Source organism: Impatiens glandulifera, chromosome 5 (assembly GCF_907164915.1).
Source record: "Impatiens glandulifera chromosome 5, dImpGla2.1, whole genome shotgun sequence".
In the NCBI taxonomy this organism is placed as follows: Eukaryota; Viridiplantae; Streptophyta; class Magnoliopsida; order Ericales; family Balsaminaceae; genus Impatiens; species Impatiens glandulifera.
In genome coordinates this window covers 53,447,676-53,464,792 of record NC_061866.1, presented here as the reverse complement: position 1 = coordinate 53,464,792, position 17,117 = coordinate 53,447,676, and the positions used below count along the sequence as shown (strand labels likewise).

The window sequence follows — 17,117 nt, the reverse complement described above, 5'->3', positions numbered from 1 at the left end:
TAGAAAAAAAAAACAGATGAGAAGGTGCTTGATCGATGGTCCGTTGGCAACAGTAATAAGTTAGATTCCCAACATCATGTTCTTGTCACTGTCGGCCCCACCACCCTCGATTCACTCAATCTCTTTCTATCTCTTCCAAACTTCATCCACCATTAAAGCTCACACCTTTCTTCACCATTTTCTTCACTTTCAGTTTTACAGTAGAATTCTCCCGGGCTTTCTCCACCATGGACATTCATATGACCATCTTCTTCTTCTTGGGACTCTCTGCTCTCTGTTCATCATTCACAGGTATGTCTCAATATACTAAATCCATTGCTTTAGATCCTAATAAGCTAATACATTATTACATTGCTATTTGCTTTGCAGATGCCAGCTCTATCGGTGTAAACTACGGCAGGGTTGCCGACAACCTTCCGTCAGCTGTTAAAGTAGTCCAGCTACTCAAATCTCAAGGAATCAACAAGATCCGTGTCTACGATACCGACCCTTCTGTTCTTAAAGCCTTGTCTGGTTCCGGCATTAAAGTTACCGTTAACCTCCCCAACCAACTCCTCTTCAAAGCCGCCAAACGCCTCTCGTTCGCCTATTCATGGGTCCAAAGAAACATAGTCGTCTACCATCCTTCTACCCAAATCGAAGCCATTGCTGTTGGAAACGAAGTTTTCGTCGATTCCTCCCATAACACGACTCTCTTCCTCGTACCCGCCATGAAAAATATCCAAGCAGCTCTATTGAAATACAATCTCGGTTCTGAAATCAAAATTTCTTCTCCCATTGCCCTAAGCGCTCTAGCAAACTCATTCCCGTCTTCCGCCGGTTCCTTCCGCCCCGAAATTATCGAACCCGCCGTAAAACCCCTGCTCCAATTCCTCAGGGAAACCAAATCCTTCCTTATGGTTAATGCCTATCCGTTTTTCGCTTATGAAGGGAATTCCGGTGTCATTTCTCTAGATTATGCTCTGTTTAGGGAAAACCCTGGAAACGTTGATGCAGGAAATGGATTGAGATATTTCAATCTCTTCGATGCCCAAATCGACGCCGTTTTCGCTGCACTATCGGCATTGAAGTACGACGACATTTCGATTGTGGTGTCGGAAACCGGATGGCCTTCGAAGGGCGACAACAATGAAATCGGTGCAAGTCTTGAAAATGCGGCAGCATATAATGGGAACCTAGTCCGCCGCGTTCTAACCGGAAATGGGACACCTTTAAGACCCAAAACAGATCTTACAGTTTATCTCTTCGCTCTGTTCAACGAAAACCAGAAATTCGGTCCCACTTCAGAGAGAAACTACGGCTTGTTTTACCCAAACGAGGAAAAAGTCTATAATATCCCCTTCACCGTTGACGGGCTTAAGAATTCGCCGGAAAGTTCAAGGTCGATTTCGCCGGCGAGAGGAGAGCAGAGAATGTCGACGCCTGTTGTTAGAGGAGGAGGAGGTACAATATCTGCGACGGCGTCAGGGGGTCATAGTTGGTGCGTGGCGAATGGTGAAGTAGGGAAAGATCGGCTGCAAGCGGGTCTAGATTATGCTTGTGGGGAAGGAGGTGCCGACTGCCATCCGATCCAACCAGGGTCTGCGTGTTACGATCCTAACACGTTGGAAGCTCATGCAGCGTATGCTTTCAACAGCTATTATCAAAAGAAGGGCCGTTCGATGGGTTCGTGTTATTTTGGTGGGGCCGCATTCATCACCAGTCAACAACCCAGTAAGTTTCATAATTACTCTCTAGTAAATAGTAAATTTTTCCAAGTAAAAAAGTCAAATCTTAAGTTTGAAGTCACAATTATTAAATAATATAATTTTTTTTTTATTGTGTTTTTGCAGATTTCGGCAAGTGCGAGTTTCCAACTGGTTACTAAATATAGTAGTTAGATAATAATATATAGAAGAAATAGAGAGTATCGTGTTTGTATATTCAGTTTATAAACTAAGGTGACTTATGTTTATCATGCTATTATTGTAACTTTTATTAAATCGTCTTCATTTTATTTTTCTATCAAACATTTATTTATTTGTTTTTTAAATAAATTTGTAATCTTTGAATTTAAATATCAGTAAATCACAAATATAAGCTAAAATACATTATTGTTTGAACAATAAATTAATTGATGGCCATAATTATTAATCTGCTAATTAAAATTTGATTGATTACAAAATTATACGGTAGGTATATGCATATGAAACTCTTATATATCACTTTTTTTAAGTCATGCCTCATTAATAACATATTAATATATGTAATGATATATAATTTAAATGGAAAACTAAAATGCAGAAACTACTTAAAATTGTATATTGCGTTTAAAGTTGGACATTGTTATAAAAAGTGTGAAAGAATGAAAATGGATAGTAATGAAGGTGGGTTGGGGGGTCATAAGTGGGTGGGGCTCATTATTACATCTGCTAGCTCTTTAAATAGCTGTTATACATAAATGTAAATAATATTTTTATTTTTTTATTATTATTTTTTTTAATGTATAATTAATATGATAAAAATGACCATAACAATTAACAACACAAACACAAATATTTACCTTTTTACCTACAGTTTAACTCTTTGTGATTAATAATGACAACAAAAGTAAGAAAAATGTTCAACAAACAAAAATAACTTAACATAAATTTTAACGTTAAAGAACTCAGAAATCCTAAAAATAAGTAATAAGTTTATGGACCGTTTTCATCAATTTTCGGATTTTAAACTTTGTTTGATGTAGTAACACATATTTGGAAGATGTGATTTCATTTATTGGATAATGTTATTTTTAAGAGATACAAACTTACAACTAAATCAAATTGGACCAAGTTTAAGAAGAAATAGATAATTATGATAGATTCCCAAAGTCCCAAACACATCCAAGCCTTTTCTTGTTGACATATTTGTTTTGTTTCAAAAATAGGAGGAGGAAAGCCCAACTAAGAAAAAATCCCAAAGCCCAACTAAGCAATAATCCCAAAGCCCAAAGAACATTAATTATTGAATCCCACCCAAACTACTCAAAAACATTTTATTGCAAGTCGATCTGATTTTGGGGTCGAGGATTTGCTATTTACCGAACATGAAAATTTATTAATTTTTATTTATTTATTTATTTATTTATAATAGTTTATTTGTTTTGGAAGAGTGTACATAAAATTGAATAAATTGTACCCTAAACCTAAAGTTAACTCAATTTCATATTAGATGAAACTCACTTTCATCGCTTAGATTAATAATCTTTTTTTATGAGATAAATATATTCTATAAAAGGCTTGTTTTGTGCTTGATTAATTAATAAGTCTTCTTCTTTTACATTTATTTATTTATTTTTATATTTAGTAAGTTAGGCGAGTCATTTCAACTTAAAGTTTTGGAAATTTGACATTATTATTTAGGCTGTTTGAACATAAAATAAATTGATTAAACAAAACATATTTATTATTTAGTGCAAGTCTAGTATTCAATAATTGGGTTTCTTTTTCATATGGTTAAAGTGTAAAAAGCCATATAAAAGAGAAGCTCCAAAGTCTGAATATTTGAGCCTCTTTATTAGGTTAATTAGTTTGACTTTTATTGGAAATATATTATATAATAATAAAAATCAACTTTTAATAAAAGTGCATAAGAATTTTAAAAGACTAATATTCGAGTCTACACGCACTTTTTAGCTTTTGTAAAACACTTTATATCGCTATTATTATGTTTAAATAAAATAATATTGATTATATTTTCAACAAGTCAAGATGGCCGAGTTGGTCTAAGGCGCCAGTTTCAGGTACTGGTCCGAAAGGGCATGGGTTCAAATCCCATTCTTGACAAATTATTTTTTTTTATTTTTCTTTTTACACTATAGTGTTATTGTTTGGAGTTATTTTACTTTTTATATGGTGTTATGATTAGCAAGGGAATTAACTCCTTAATGAAGTAATATGAACATACAATTAACCTCCATTTATAGTAATCTACACTTTAATCCTTAAGAAGTCAAATACCCCACCATTCACATAACTATATGATTAACTCAATTAAGCATCAAACATTGAATAAGTGTTCAATTTTAGTAATACACTATAGTGAAAAACCCATATAATACAATTGTGTTATTGTATAATCTCAACTCATCATTATTAGATAAAAACAAAAAAATACCCATTTTAAAATAAGTTACATACATATTGGGCCAATATTTAAAACACTTTCTTGAAGAGTATGAGTTTATGAGTCATTAATATAGGAAGTTGGAGAAAGTAGTGTAATAAAGAAGGAAGATGAAGTGGGGAAACCCTAATGGCTAATACTACCCTATATCTTTATACAGAGAAAGAGGGAAGCTTTACAGGTTGTAGATGCAGTTAAATAACTTTAAAGGGGGATATATCACAGGAAATAGAAGACAAACAGCACCAGCCTTTCTTCCCTTTTGTTAGTAGAATTATTAAAACCTGCAAATATGCCATTTGGATTTATCCTGCCAGACAATTCCTCTTCTTCTTCTTCCACTTTTTTAGAGAAAGGACAAGACAACTCATAACATGGACACTCAGTTATTACATGAACTTTTATAATAATATAATAGTGTGTGTGTTTGTGTGTTTGTTCTATCAAATACCAATAATAATATTCCATTAATTTGTACCCTTCTTCTTCACTAAATTAAAAACAAAAGACACAACAGGATTGATTCTCCATATTCTCTTCTACTAAACACTTTTTTCTATTCAATCTCAAGATTCTCAACTATCAAAGAAGTGTTAGTGTAGGCTGTAGCACACAATACATGATGAATAATATATACAGAGCTCTTCCAATTATAAGAAGCATCACTCACAATAATCATGGATGAAAAGCAAATGGACCCACCACCCACCATCACAATTCACAAGCCAACCCTAATCTATCTACCACTTTTCTTTTTCCCCACAAGAACAAGACCCACCACCCAAAAACTCTTCTAGCCTCACTTATACTGTAAGAGAGAAAGAGACTGCTTAACATGATCAAGGATAAGTAAATAAAGCAATAGTCTTGGCGCATGCACTGCTACCTTGACTGCTACCTAGCTAATAAAAAGGAAAAGGAAATGGATTTTTATTTTTTTACACTTTTCCTAGATTAGATATGCCCAACTCCCACAACCTTAAACATTTACAACAACTAACAGAATGAATCATGGGTAAATAAAGATAGTTATAGATCATGATCATGATTCATATATACAGGACAGAACACAAGCTATCTAGCTATTCATATATATTCAGGATTCCTTCAATTTACATTATCACACTTAGACAAATATTGTAAATAAACAGACAGTAATTACAACATATATTAGTACTGCCTCTCTTGCATTATCATCATCTTCACAAACCACTCACTCTTCAAAAAGGTTATAAAATAAAAAAATTAAAAAACAGGATACTCCACAAAAACAACGCATCCATCTTCAGCCACCATATTGTAGCTGTTAATTCAGGAACCTTTTTTTATCAATTTTTTTTTAGGTTTTCATCAATCATGTGTATATAAAATTATATTGAATCCCTCCCCCCCTATATTACACAAGTATATGGGATGGTTGTTTTATCTGTGTTGTTGCTTGCCTTTCAGAGAAAGTAGCTTTCTGATGACTTCCAGTGGTTAGAAGAAGAGTCCAAACGAATTCATCCAGATATCTGCATTCATAATATATAAAATCAATTAAATCCTTTCCTCCTTAAACCTCATTATATTATTACAAGAAAGAAAGAAAGATTTGATCTATCACAATCACTTGGTAGGTGAGGTGCAACAAACAATAAACATTTGGCTCAATGATTCTTTCAAAAGGATAATATATAATTCTAGCACATACAAATATGTCACATCTTTGATCTCTATCAGCTTGATTAACCGTAATTTAAGGTTTTACTACAAGACTTATTCCAGCTGGTGCAAAGATAAGAATATAAAGTTTGAAGCTTGACTCATTGTTGACAATAAAATAATAGCTCCTCTAAATTTTCCCCTCCTTAGACCCCAACACCTAGCTATATACCAACCAAACCGAACATAAAAAGTTTATGTTGACAATAAAATAAATATGAAAAGCAAGAATTAACCGCCCAATGTTGAATTGAAATTCATGTAGGCAAATTGGGTTTAGTTTTTCTTCCTTTGCTACTAAGACACCTAATTGGGTTTGACTTATTCTAAGTTAGCAAAAGCCGACAAGTCAAACTCTTGATTTTTATCTTGGTTTTAGGTGTAAACAGGAACCTAGAGCAGACAAGAAATTAACTAGCAATGCCAAGTCTTAATTGATCTTAAATAAAGGGTTGTCTAATTAGGAACCAAGAGAGACCCACACAGTAAGCAAGTTGACGAAAACAACTGAAATGGCATGTGGATGGCTGATCTCAATAACATGAAGATGAGATCAATTTCTGGTGGTTAGGCTAATTCCAATCCTATGTCAGTCAGTATGAAGACAAAGCCAACTGTGTGGATCTATAATAAATACAGATCACTCAAAAATAAATATCATGTATTACAGAGAAAAATAAGTAAAATCAATCATCGCATGTGCATTATCCAAATGATACAAAATATAATCATATTATTATAAAGTTGGAATTGCTGCATAAAGTATTTACCAACATATAACATGGGGGGCCTCTGTTATATGATGTAACCCTAGCAATATTCATCTAAACAGGTTAACTTTTATTTTCACAAGGGTAAATTCGTCAATAAAATAGTGTAAAACAAATGAATTTTGGTAAGTGTGTTAGTAAATAGTGATTTTTACCTTTTTATTTTTCTTCCCTGTGGCGGGGTTAGTGACTTTTCATGTTATTCCCTCCAACTCCGGCTGAAGATGCTTTTGAGCCGGTTACCGGAAAGTCTCTGTAAGACCTTCTTTGCTCCCGGAATTTCCATCTCCGACAGCCTCTGCAAATGCCCATAAGCACCGGCTGCAACCAGTCTCTTCCGGCAACCCTGACTCCCACCCGCCATGATGGCTGAAACTATCAGCAGTGGAAACTTCTTGGGTACCATATCAATCTTTGGATCGAGCATCTGTACCAATCGCATCAGACTCTTCTCATCTCTAACCAAATCTTTCCTATTACACTTAACGGACAGCAGAGTCACTAAAGCGTGCGCTGCCACTTCTTGCAACCCGTCTGGCTTAGATGATTCCATGAGCTTCAACAGAGTCCCCATACATCCAGCTATGGCCCGCTTATTTCCGTCGCTAATTGACAGCTTCGAGAGCAGGGAAGCAGAAATTTGCTGGAGAAGTATGTTGCCGTGTTTGATGAGCTCGGTGATTTGGATTATGAATGTTGCAGAAGATGATAGAGTTCGAGATATGTAATCGGACGAGGAAAGTGAGAGAATTGCTCGCAAAACATGCTGTAAGGTGTCCGAACTAGAAGAATCCTTAAGCAATTGCAGAAGCCTTTGCAAACCCTTTTCCTGGATTATCATAGAGCGGAAAAGTTCGCCTGAAGACGCCAGAATGGCGAGACAGTTAGCCGCTTTTTCCTGTGCTGCTACAGACCCAGAAACTAGAAGCTGGACCAGGACAGGAACAGCACCTTCTTCCCCCAATGCAGATCTAATATCTTCAACTGCGGACACATTCTTAATAGCCCCAACTGCATATGCTTGCGTCGTCAATGATCCCGTACGACAAGCTTCGATCAGAACTGACACGCCCCCGTATGCAGAAATCGCCCAAGCGTTATCGACGTCGGTAGTGATTGCTTCAACCGCCATGGCAGCTTTCTCCTTCAACGGCATTGAACCAGACTCAACGATTCTAAGCAAAGGCCCTAATCCTCCCTCTTCGAAAACCGATTTTCTAGACTGCTCACCCGAGGAAGCGAGAATGGACACGACCGTTACCGCCTGTTCCCTAATAGAAGAATGATTATTCAGATCGAGAAGATGCACCAAACAACTGATATTCCCTTCTTTCGAAACCAAGTTCGCCGCTTTCTCATCTTCATTTAGGATTTGAAGTAGAGATTCCAAAGCCTTCTTCTTAAACTCAATCCCTCCGATCTGCAACCTTGTGAAAAGGTCTCGTATGAAAAACCCTAAATCCTCTTTATCCGAGCCAGGGCCTGGTTGAGATAGAACAATAGCAGTTGACTGACGAAGCACGCCGGATCTAAGTAAGATATCAAGATCGTGAATTTGCTTGGAAAGCCAACCGGCGGCCATATCGAGGTCGCTCTGCATGAGGAGTTTGCCACCATTGAAAGTAGGGTCGGAGCAGCGGTCAGCGAGGGTTTGAATGCGAATGAGGATGGAATGAAGGTTGGGAAGGAGAGTTTGGAGAAGAGGGTTTTCAGACCAGTGAGGAGAATCGGAGATTTCAGTAACACATGATTTGAGACAGGCGATCTTGGATTGAATTACCTGCCATCGGCCTGTAAAAGACTTGATTGAAGAAGAAGAGTGGAGGAGATTAGAAAGGAGGCGATTGATCTGGTCTAGGATTTCGGGTGATGGCTGCATTTGGGGCTTTGGTCGGAATGCAATCCCTTCCCCCATTAGAACTGGGTTTGAATGGGATTTGGAAATGGGTGAATTAGATAGAGAAAAGGAGTCGGCTTGACATGTATAATAGTTGAGAAATTGTTACTTGGTATGAAAGCTAAAGTGAAAAAGGGTAGAGAGAGAAAGAGAAAGAGAAGATGGAGGGAGGGAGGGAGGGAATTGGAGAACCGCGTAACTAACTGAACCAGTGAGAACGACGGCCGTCACTCATGCTTTTATTATTATTATTATTATTATTGACTCTCATGGGCCACGTGATAACCGCATTGCAAGGGCCAGTTCGGCCCAAACTAATTGTTTTCAATTATGATTTAGATTGGGTTGGGCTGGACCATTGTCATTAATTCTTGTGAGAGTGAGTGAGTGAGAATGTGAGAGGCAATTAAGAAAAAATTAAAGTAAAACTAAACTGAATAATGTATTACATATTTTATATGAACAAGAATTTTAAATCATTTAAAAAAATAAGTTCTTATAATTAATAGCTCAACTTAAATTTATCATCATCTAATAAATAATATACTAACATAAAATATAAGCAGAGTTCTTAAAGTCTAATCAATTATTTGAGTGCCAATCAAATAGTTCTTGAGTTTTTAAGGAGAATCATTTATATATATATATATATATATATATATATATATATATATATATATATTTTTTTTTTTATTATTATTATTGTTATTAGAAGTTATATTTATTATCCATTATTCCAAATGATTCAATCACAGATTCTGAGAAAGGCATGGAAATCAAAATTTTAATCAATTTTTTTTATTTGGTTTTAAAAATATTAAATGAGTCTTTTGACATATAATAAAATTGAAAAAAATATAAATTTTTATTGTTTGTAGAGGGAATAATTCATTAATCACTAGCTCTAATGTATAACCTCCTTTATTTTCAATAGAACACACTAACAAATGTCGCCGACTTCTGAATCAAATGAAGTTCTAATAATAATATTGTATAAGCTATAAATCAATTTCTCTTTATCATGCAGTGACAATTTTTAATAAAAGAAATATAAGAGTTTTTGAAGGAAAAACTTATAGGTACAAGTTTCATGTTACCAGTGTTCAATTCCATCCAGAATTTTTTATTTGTATGGGATAAAACATTTCGATCTTATTTACATTTAAATTTTTTATGTTGATTTATTTTTGGTTCCTTTCTAATTTTTGTAACATTTGAATGTATTTTACCTTCTTTTTAATAAAATTATTAAAAAAAAAGTAAGTTATATTATTAATATAAATTTTAATATTTGCATAGGTTAAAAATATAATTTCATAATTTATATTAAAGAATTATAAGTAAAAAATATAAAGAATGCAAAAAATTAACAAATAGAGAATTGCTAATTTGGTGGTTGTTAGTAAAGCCCAACCTGAGACCTAGTGAAGGTCGGTCTGTCTACAGTCAGCGTTTCGTGGCGGTTCATGACCAAGAAAGCATGGATTCCGACTGCCGCCGAATCTAACTGCCCTTCCACTCCCAGTCGACCAACCACCATCAACAGCAGCAGCAGCAGCAGAAGAAGGAGGAATCTTCAATGGTGAACAAAGCATGGAAGATAATTCCAAGGCCACTTCTCGAGACCGTTCTTAACAACCATGCCCAGCACCACCGCGTCCCTCATCCTCTCGTTCTCCACGGACCTCGCGGCGTCGGAAAGACAACCCTCATCCTCGAACGTACGTAGATTCTCCTCACTCCCGCTTCTCTATAGAAAAATCAATATAAATGTACTTTCTTGATTCCTGCAGGTCTGCTAGAGAAATGGAACACTGCCCCTCATGTTACAGGCTACGTTGACTTCGCTCAATCAATTGAAGATCACCACCCACACTATGGACATTCTTTTCCTTGGGCATCGTGGTCCAATTGTCCGCCACCATCTCTTCCTGCCCTTCGAACACAATTAGAAACTTGTCTCGAATCAATGGCTGAAAAGGGTGTTAAACTTGGAAGTATTAGCTCTCAGCAAATCTTCAAGACCCTTTCCAAATGGAACGGTATGAATACCTCCCTCAGGCGCATTCTCCAATCTGGCTCCAATTCGAATGTGGCACTGACAGATAAGGCATCTACTTCGGTGCTTTGGAACAGGGCGCTATTTGCACTATCTGCCAAACAAGATGTCAAGGAGATTGATGATGTTCTTGGATTGAAAAATGCACCTGTTGAAGAATCTTCTTATTTCAGGGAAGCTATGGTGGCTCTAAAACTGGCCAAGGAGGTGGTTAAGGTTCAGGAAAGCTGGAGAGTCAATGCTATCGAGCAAATGAATCGTACAGGTGGATTTTCACGCACTCTAGCAAACTCCGCAACTGATTGGCCTTTTTTGCTTCTGGATTTGTTATCTTCAGCTGCTGAGATTGGCCATTTTCAGGTAATTCACAAGAACACTCATACTTGAAGAATTCTCTTGGAATGTTCTTATTGCAGCTGAATTGCTTGAAAAAACATTTTGAACTACCAACATGATATTCTTATTATGTGAATTGCCTTAGCTTGACAATTTATTGTGTGGAAACTTTCTTTCGCAATTTCACAGCAACAAGAGAAGAGCTTCTTTCTTAATCTATATGTTGTCCCTGAAGTAATTTTTTGGTAGTCCTTATGTTACAGCCTAAGCTGGTGATAAACAATATTGAACTACTAAGACATGCTCTTCGGAAGGATGATACAATGGTGCGTGGATCTTTGTATCATGACAGCCTGATATGGAGAATAATTTGGTTAGGAGTCAACGAGAAGTGTTTGCCAGTTATTTTTGTGACATCTGATTGGTAAGCCTTGTATGCTTATTAAGTATATGTATACCAATCAAACAAAACCACACTCTCCACTCTTTTACATTGTCAAATGTTGTTTTAATATTGAGCCTCGCAAGGTTTTTATGTAATTCAGATTCCTTTTTCATTTTGTAATGCTGGCAGACACGTTCTTTCCTTTTGGCCAGTTACAATGAATATTTATTTACTCACAGCTGATATTTTCCCTGGTTGTTTACTTCAAAAGACTATTCTGGTATTTACTTTTAGCCAAGGTTATTTCTTAGTGTATGCTTCAAGTGTTGCAAATACTAAATTGGGAAAAGAGAAGGATGTTCTTGACAAATAAAAAGAAACAATAGTTGTGGTTGCCTTTTATCCTTTATCATTTGCACAGTTCTCTGTTTTTATGCTATATTTTTGTTTCCTAGTTTTTCTTTTCCAGAGCAACCTCTGAAATCTGAACTTACTGATTTGTGGCAGCTATTATTCATACCAAGCTTTCAAGGATTTTGGGTTTGATCAGATTTTCATCTCTCGCGAGGTATTGTAACCAAAGCTATTTTGTTATACTAAGAGCTTGTTTGATGTAGGGTAATTTGGAAATATTCTCGGTTATTTGAAAAGAAATATTGTTCGATGAAAAAGTGAATTATTTGGGGTTATTTATCTTAAATGACTAAAATATCCTTTACATTTAATATTTTAAATAAAATAAAGTATGGGTACTTTAGTTGATGATTTGATTGAGATGATGTGATAAGGGGTTATTTGGATTCAGACATCGACTGGGCTGGCTGCCTAACCCTTCCTCAAACAAGGCATAAGAGTGTGGTTCCTAAAAGATAATATCTGATTGAAATGTAGTTTCTGTATTTGTTTTACAGATTACCATAGTTGCTGTACTTGCTTGGGAGTTCTTACACATTTTTATTTGATGACTAAGACTTGTAGATGAATTTATATGTTTCATTTTGGTGTTTGATAGACCTATGGGTGGAGTCCTGCAGAAGCTAAATTGCATATGGTTGCTGATTACTTTAGTGTGTCTGAGGTAAACTTTTATTATTGTCCTCCTCATCTACATTTTCCTTTTGTTGGGTTTACCTTTCACAAATTCTTCCATCCTTTTCTTTGCACCTAATCTTATTTGCTATTGAAAACTGCAGTTGAATCTCATTCTTGATGTGTTAGGACCAAATCCTCGTCACTTATTTGAGATTTACGCCCTTAAACAAAGCAACTACTACCAAAAGTGAGTATTTACATGCTTATCTATATTTACTTTGAGCATAACCCTCCATTGTCATATTCCATTAGGAATTGCTTTGGATCTTCTTTAAATAATCTCCATAAAACAACTAGATCTTTTGAGACTTCAATGCTTGATTGTCAATAGCACTAAATCAATGTCTGGAATAGATCCTCACAAAACTAAATTTCAGACTTGTATCAAAAACTTTCTTCCAGGCACAGTTTTGAAACTGCAAATCTTTCAATGAGTTCAATCAAACTTCATAAACTGCAATTCACTTTGAGATCGATGAGCATATACAACTCCTTAGGTGTGTAGATGAATAAAAAAGAAATAAATTTCATATTCTGGCACTTGTTTCAGTAATACATTCCACTCCTTTATATTTCAGATACCATTTACATAATGTGCTTGATTGATTTTTTTTCATCATTGTATTGGCCTAATCCTCTTGCCACAGGATAAGGATTCTTAAGAACAAATCTCTCTTTAGTGAAAAAAGTCTCATTCTGCAATATTCAAATCTTCATAACGAATGCTCAGTTCATGTTTGTTGTAATTTATAGGACCGTGGATGGCGAAGGTAGCACATTTGAGGATATTGTGGATGTCTATTTAGCACATCTGCAAGTAAGTTGCTTATACATCTAATTTACACACTAAGCTTCATTTAGAAACACTTTTTCTGTCAGATTTTTCATCACATTTGGAAACTTAACTTAGTCGAACACATATTCAGAAATTTATTGATGGTTTCTCATCTGGTGAAGGATACAAAAACAATTTTTTTTTCCAAATGAAGGGATTTAATGCATAAATTGATGCAGGGATCCACTTGTTGAAAATCTTAACGCTTATATGATCCGACACTCCATTGCTTACTATTATCATTTGAAGCTTCTTATTATCAATTCAAATTTCTGCTGACTTCAAATTATTTGTAATTTTTTCATATGTTCTCATTCATTTTTGTTTGCCATTATAGGAAACAGTTGTTAATCCGGCCATGGATAGAGCATTGTCTCTCCTGGAGAAATTTGCTAATGATGCACGGAGTGGGAAAATTCCAAAGGACAGAATGCGGTTTGGTGCTCCTTGGAGGCATCCTCCTCGTGTAGATAACCCCACCGAGTGCTCAGAGTGGGCAAAATTACAGCTATTGGAATTTGTTCATGCTTTTATTAATGCGGAATTTGGGGTACTCTTCCTTTCTCTCTTTTGTTGAAACAAATAAACACATGAATAATACCATTAAAAAAATCCCCTCATCTAATGTTCACCTGAAACTCCAATGTTCCAGATCAATTATTTAGCAGAAGACACACTTGAAATATTTGAGGATCCTGCTGCACTTGCTCTAATAGAGGTATCTTTATCTAGAACATAGTTGTACTCTTATAATATCATGAAATATGCTAGAAATTAGAGGATTGTTCTAGAAATACTATTTTCACGATCTTATCTAGAATTGTATTTTCTTAGTGAGGGTTTCATTGCAGGTTGGTATACTGTATCTGCAAAGGGATCCTTCCTTCCTTAGACCAATTTCTAGAGGCATCCAGAGATGTCTTGCAAGATGGTATATGATATGTTTGTGCTACCCAGATGCATAAGTTTGTGCTGCTGATTGTATTGTTTACTAATATTAAATAATATGCTGCTGCAGGTTTGTTCAAGAGCGTTTGCAATTGAGCAGATTAAACTCATTCCGATATATGTGGCAGCGACTCATACGGTGTCGTAGCTATCGCCACCTAATGAAAGAAATAGGATACTACAAAGGCTGATCCCTCAAATATTTACCGAGTAAGATTTCTTCTCAATTTCTTCTTATCGCATAAGTTGTTGAAAGCCAATGAGTTTGTAATGTATCTATTTTGTTTCATTTGCAGTTTTCTTTTGGTTTTTGTATTCATGGAATGATACATCTCTTTGAGAAGAGGGGAATAAATTGCCTTCAGTTATTTGTTTTTGGAAGAGCAATTAAAGAAGTTTATGTGGATATATTTTATCAATCAACTATCATTATTATTATTATTTTTTTCCGAATAATCCACTATCTATCCATGATAGTTTTATTGCAATGAGTTTGTAACAATTGATTGATAGGGTGAATGTAACAATGTCTAATGTATTAAGAAACTTTGATTGAGAAATTAAAAGTTATGCTATGCTTGATTTTGGTCTTGAATTCGAAATAGATACATTACTATTAAATTCAAATTTAGTGCATGGACAAAAGTAACACTGTTTGATATAGACACATTTATTTTTGTTGAGAAAATGAAATAAGCACATTTTTTTCGATAAAAAAAATGATATAGACACTTTACTTGACTGAAATCATTCAATCTTAGAAACAAATAAGTCAGAGGCCAATTCAACCTCCCTTGTTAATGAATAGATTATCCAATTGACTACTAACTACTCTTTGTTTAAGTACAACGTTATAGACACTTTAATTGACCCAAATACAAAACATTATTATTATTGAGGATACTTTATTCTTCTTAAATTCAAATTTAGATTAACTACTATAAGAGAGGCAATTCCTAGCGGTTATTGACAAAGAAAATCATCATTATATTATAATTATATCAGTCTCATTGAAGATAAGAAAGATTGAGCTTATTGTTTTAAGATTGAATAAAATAATCTCAATTTGTAAAATATGAGAAACATATCACATGGCTATCCCATCTCTTTTACTGATTTCCATTTTGGGAAACTCAATAATATAATTTCATGATAGCCACCCATGACCAAATATAAAGCCTCTAGAATCTCCTTAAAGTTTGCCTTACTTCACTGTTTATGTCTTTATTTATTTATCTTTGCTACTTTGTCTTTTATTGTCTGCCATATTCTAAATTTCTAATTATACATATTTATTTCCTTTATATTAGCATTACACACATACTAATTGAGATGAAATAACACATATTTGTTTTTTTATGGTGGCGTTTTAAATTTAACGACGATAAGAACTGGCGTATGATATTCGGGACTAGTTTAGTACGAATTAAAAAGAAATTATGGACAAATTTGTTCTCTAAATAGTTTAAGGGTAAAGTTGAGCTATTTTCAAAACTACAGGGGAAAAACTTAAGGTATTTTAGTTATGAAAATAAATTAGGCCAATAATAATGTTATTTAGTTATGAATTATATTTTATTTTTGGCATTGGTTTAGTGGTCCAAGAAACATTCATTGAATTCAGTACTACAAGCCTATCCCCACCAATGAATAAGACCTCAAAAAGCTGAGTCTGAAATTTATCTTTTAGTATTTCATTTTAAATGTAATTAACTATTTAAATGAGTTATTACTATATATTGATTAAAACTAAGAAAAAGAAAGAGAAAAAATAGGTTATAACTGCCCAAAACAAATCTATTCATGTTGAATTTTTTCTTCTAATAAATCTCAATATTTGTAACAAAAAATTGAGTCTAATTATTTATTACTTTTTAACAAAATAAGAGAATCAAATGAAAATGAATCCTTTCTAGAATTTCATTTATTGTTCTAATTTAATATTCTTTTAAACAAAATATGACATTTTTTTTCATTAATCTCTAATATAGAGAACTTGTTTATGCTTATCAAAAAAATCAATTCTATAAAACTAAATTATGATAATGATTATCATTATAAGTTAAATAAATTATACATAACAATGACACAAATCAAAAACTTATATTTCTTTTATTTTAATAGTGATTATATGAATAAATTCGATCTATACCACATAATTAACGTTTGTCTAAATTCTTTAACTTAATAATCTTTTTAGATGGTGACTTTCTTGTCTTTAATACTTATGTAATTACTTTTTGCACAATCTTACTTTATAAATTGTGGTTTTATGAGTTTGTGGCATTGATCTAATCTAAGATCTAAGTATTTTTTTGGTCCCCATTCTATACTATGTATGTTTGACATTGATTTTATTATTTTTTATTAATATTATTTAGAAGAAGAGAAAAGAGTGATCCTTATCACAAATCATGAAGTGAGAATTATTCTATCTTGATCAAATTGTGACCACTTCACTTAAGTGGTGATCCCAGCACATTGAAAGCTAGCTAGCTAGCTAGATGCTTAGTTACTTTAAATAATTTCTGGTCCTATTTTTCTTAATTTTCTAGGGATTTTTTTTTTCTTTTCAAAATTAATTAATTAATTAATTATAAACTTTTGTTGTTATCCCCAGCCCATGCCATGTCGTGGATGATGATACTTTTGGAATCTGAGCCCATATGAGATCTACAAAATAATGTTTAAGGTAGGGATAAATTATTATTAATTATTATTTAATTTAAATTTTGGCCTAAATAAGATATACCTAATTGATTTGAATTTCACCCTTTTATTTTCTCTAAGTCAAGTAGACAGAATAATTGTTGTTTTTGATAAAATATTTATATATTTTAATTGAACCCTTAGATTATAAAGTATATTTGTGTCTCAACATGACTAAATAAAATAACTTATAACATATCATATAATATAGTACAAGGTAAAAGGAATCTTCAAAA

At 33.9% G+C, this 17,117-nt stretch overlaps 3 protein-coding genes and 1 non-coding gene across 4 annotated transcripts; 3 read left to right on the top strand and 1 right to left on the bottom strand.

Annotated features, from left to right (window-relative positions):
* The first annotated feature begins 139 nt into the window (after positions 1-139).
* LOC124937918 (glucan endo-1,3-beta-D-glucosidase-like) lies at positions 140-2,002 on the top strand. Its single transcript, XM_047478252.1, has 3 exons — positions 140-291; positions 370-1,713; positions 1,833-2,002. Exons 1-3 carry the CDS (start codon positions 228-230, stop codon positions 1,865-1,867), a joined length of 1,443 nt encoding a protein of 480 aa, XP_047334208.1. The 5' UTR covers positions 140-227; the 3' UTR covers positions 1,868-2,002.
* A 1,723-nt stretch (positions 2,003-3,725) lies between these two features.
* On the top strand, positions 3,726-3,806 carry TRNAL-CAG. Its single transcript has one exon. It is a non-coding gene; the product is annotated as a tRNA-Leu (tRNA).
* A 1,396-nt stretch (positions 3,807-5,202) lies between these two features.
* LOC124937654 lies at positions 5,203-8,701 on the bottom strand. Its single transcript, XM_047477954.1, has 2 exons — positions 6,776-8,701; positions 5,203-5,660 (listed from the first exon to the last, which is right to left on the bottom strand). Exon 1 carries the CDS (start codon positions 8,533-8,535, stop codon positions 6,820-6,822), a length of 1,716 nt encoding a protein of 571 aa, XP_047333910.1. The 5' UTR covers positions 8,536-8,701; the 3' UTR covers positions 5,203-5,660; positions 6,776-6,819.
* Positions 8,702-9,920: 1,219 nt separating this feature from the next.
* LOC124939995 lies at positions 9,921-14,767 on the top strand. Its single transcript, XM_047480470.1, has 12 exons — positions 9,921-10,238; positions 10,311-10,936; positions 11,176-11,336; positions 11,805-11,865; positions 12,310-12,375; positions 12,491-12,576; positions 13,143-13,206; positions 13,562-13,774; positions 13,877-13,942; positions 14,076-14,155; positions 14,243-14,382; positions 14,469-14,767. The coding sequence occupies exons 1-11, from the start codon at positions 10,097-10,099 to the stop codon at positions 14,361-14,363; spliced, it is 1,686 nt and encodes a 561-aa protein (XP_047336426.1). The 5' UTR covers positions 9,921-10,096; the 3' UTR covers positions 14,364-14,382; positions 14,469-14,767.
* Positions 14,768-17,117: the final 2,350 nt, after the last annotated feature.

Bases quoted from the DNA above. Each gene is read 5' to 3' on its own strand.
- LOC124937654 (XM_047477954.1), bottom strand. From the start codon at position 8,535: ATGGGGGAAGGGATTGCATTCCGACCAAAGCCCCAAATGCAGCCATCA.
- LOC124939995 (XM_047480470.1), top strand. From the start codon at position 10,097: ATGGTGAACAAAGCATGGAAGATAATTCCAAGGCCACTTCTCGAGACC. The intron at 12,577-13,142 runs GTGAGTATTTAC...TGTAATTTATAG, and splicing joins CAAAGCAACTACTACCAAAA to GACCGTGGATGGCGAAGGTA. The intron at 13,775-13,876 runs GTACTCTTCCTT...CCAATGTTCCAG, and splicing joins TTATTAATGCGGAATTTGGG to ATCAATTATTTAGCAGAAGA.
- LOC124937918 (XM_047478252.1), top strand. From the start codon at position 228: ATGGACATTCATATGACCATCTTCTTCTTCTTGGGACTCTCTGCTCTC. The intron at 292-369 runs GTATGTCTCAAT...TTTGCTTTGCAG, and splicing joins TCTCTGTTCATCATTCACAG to ATGCCAGCTCTATCGGTGTA. The intron at 1,714-1,832 runs GTAAGTTTCATA...GTGTTTTTGCAG, and splicing joins CATCACCAGTCAACAACCCA to ATTTCGGCAAGTGCGAGTTT.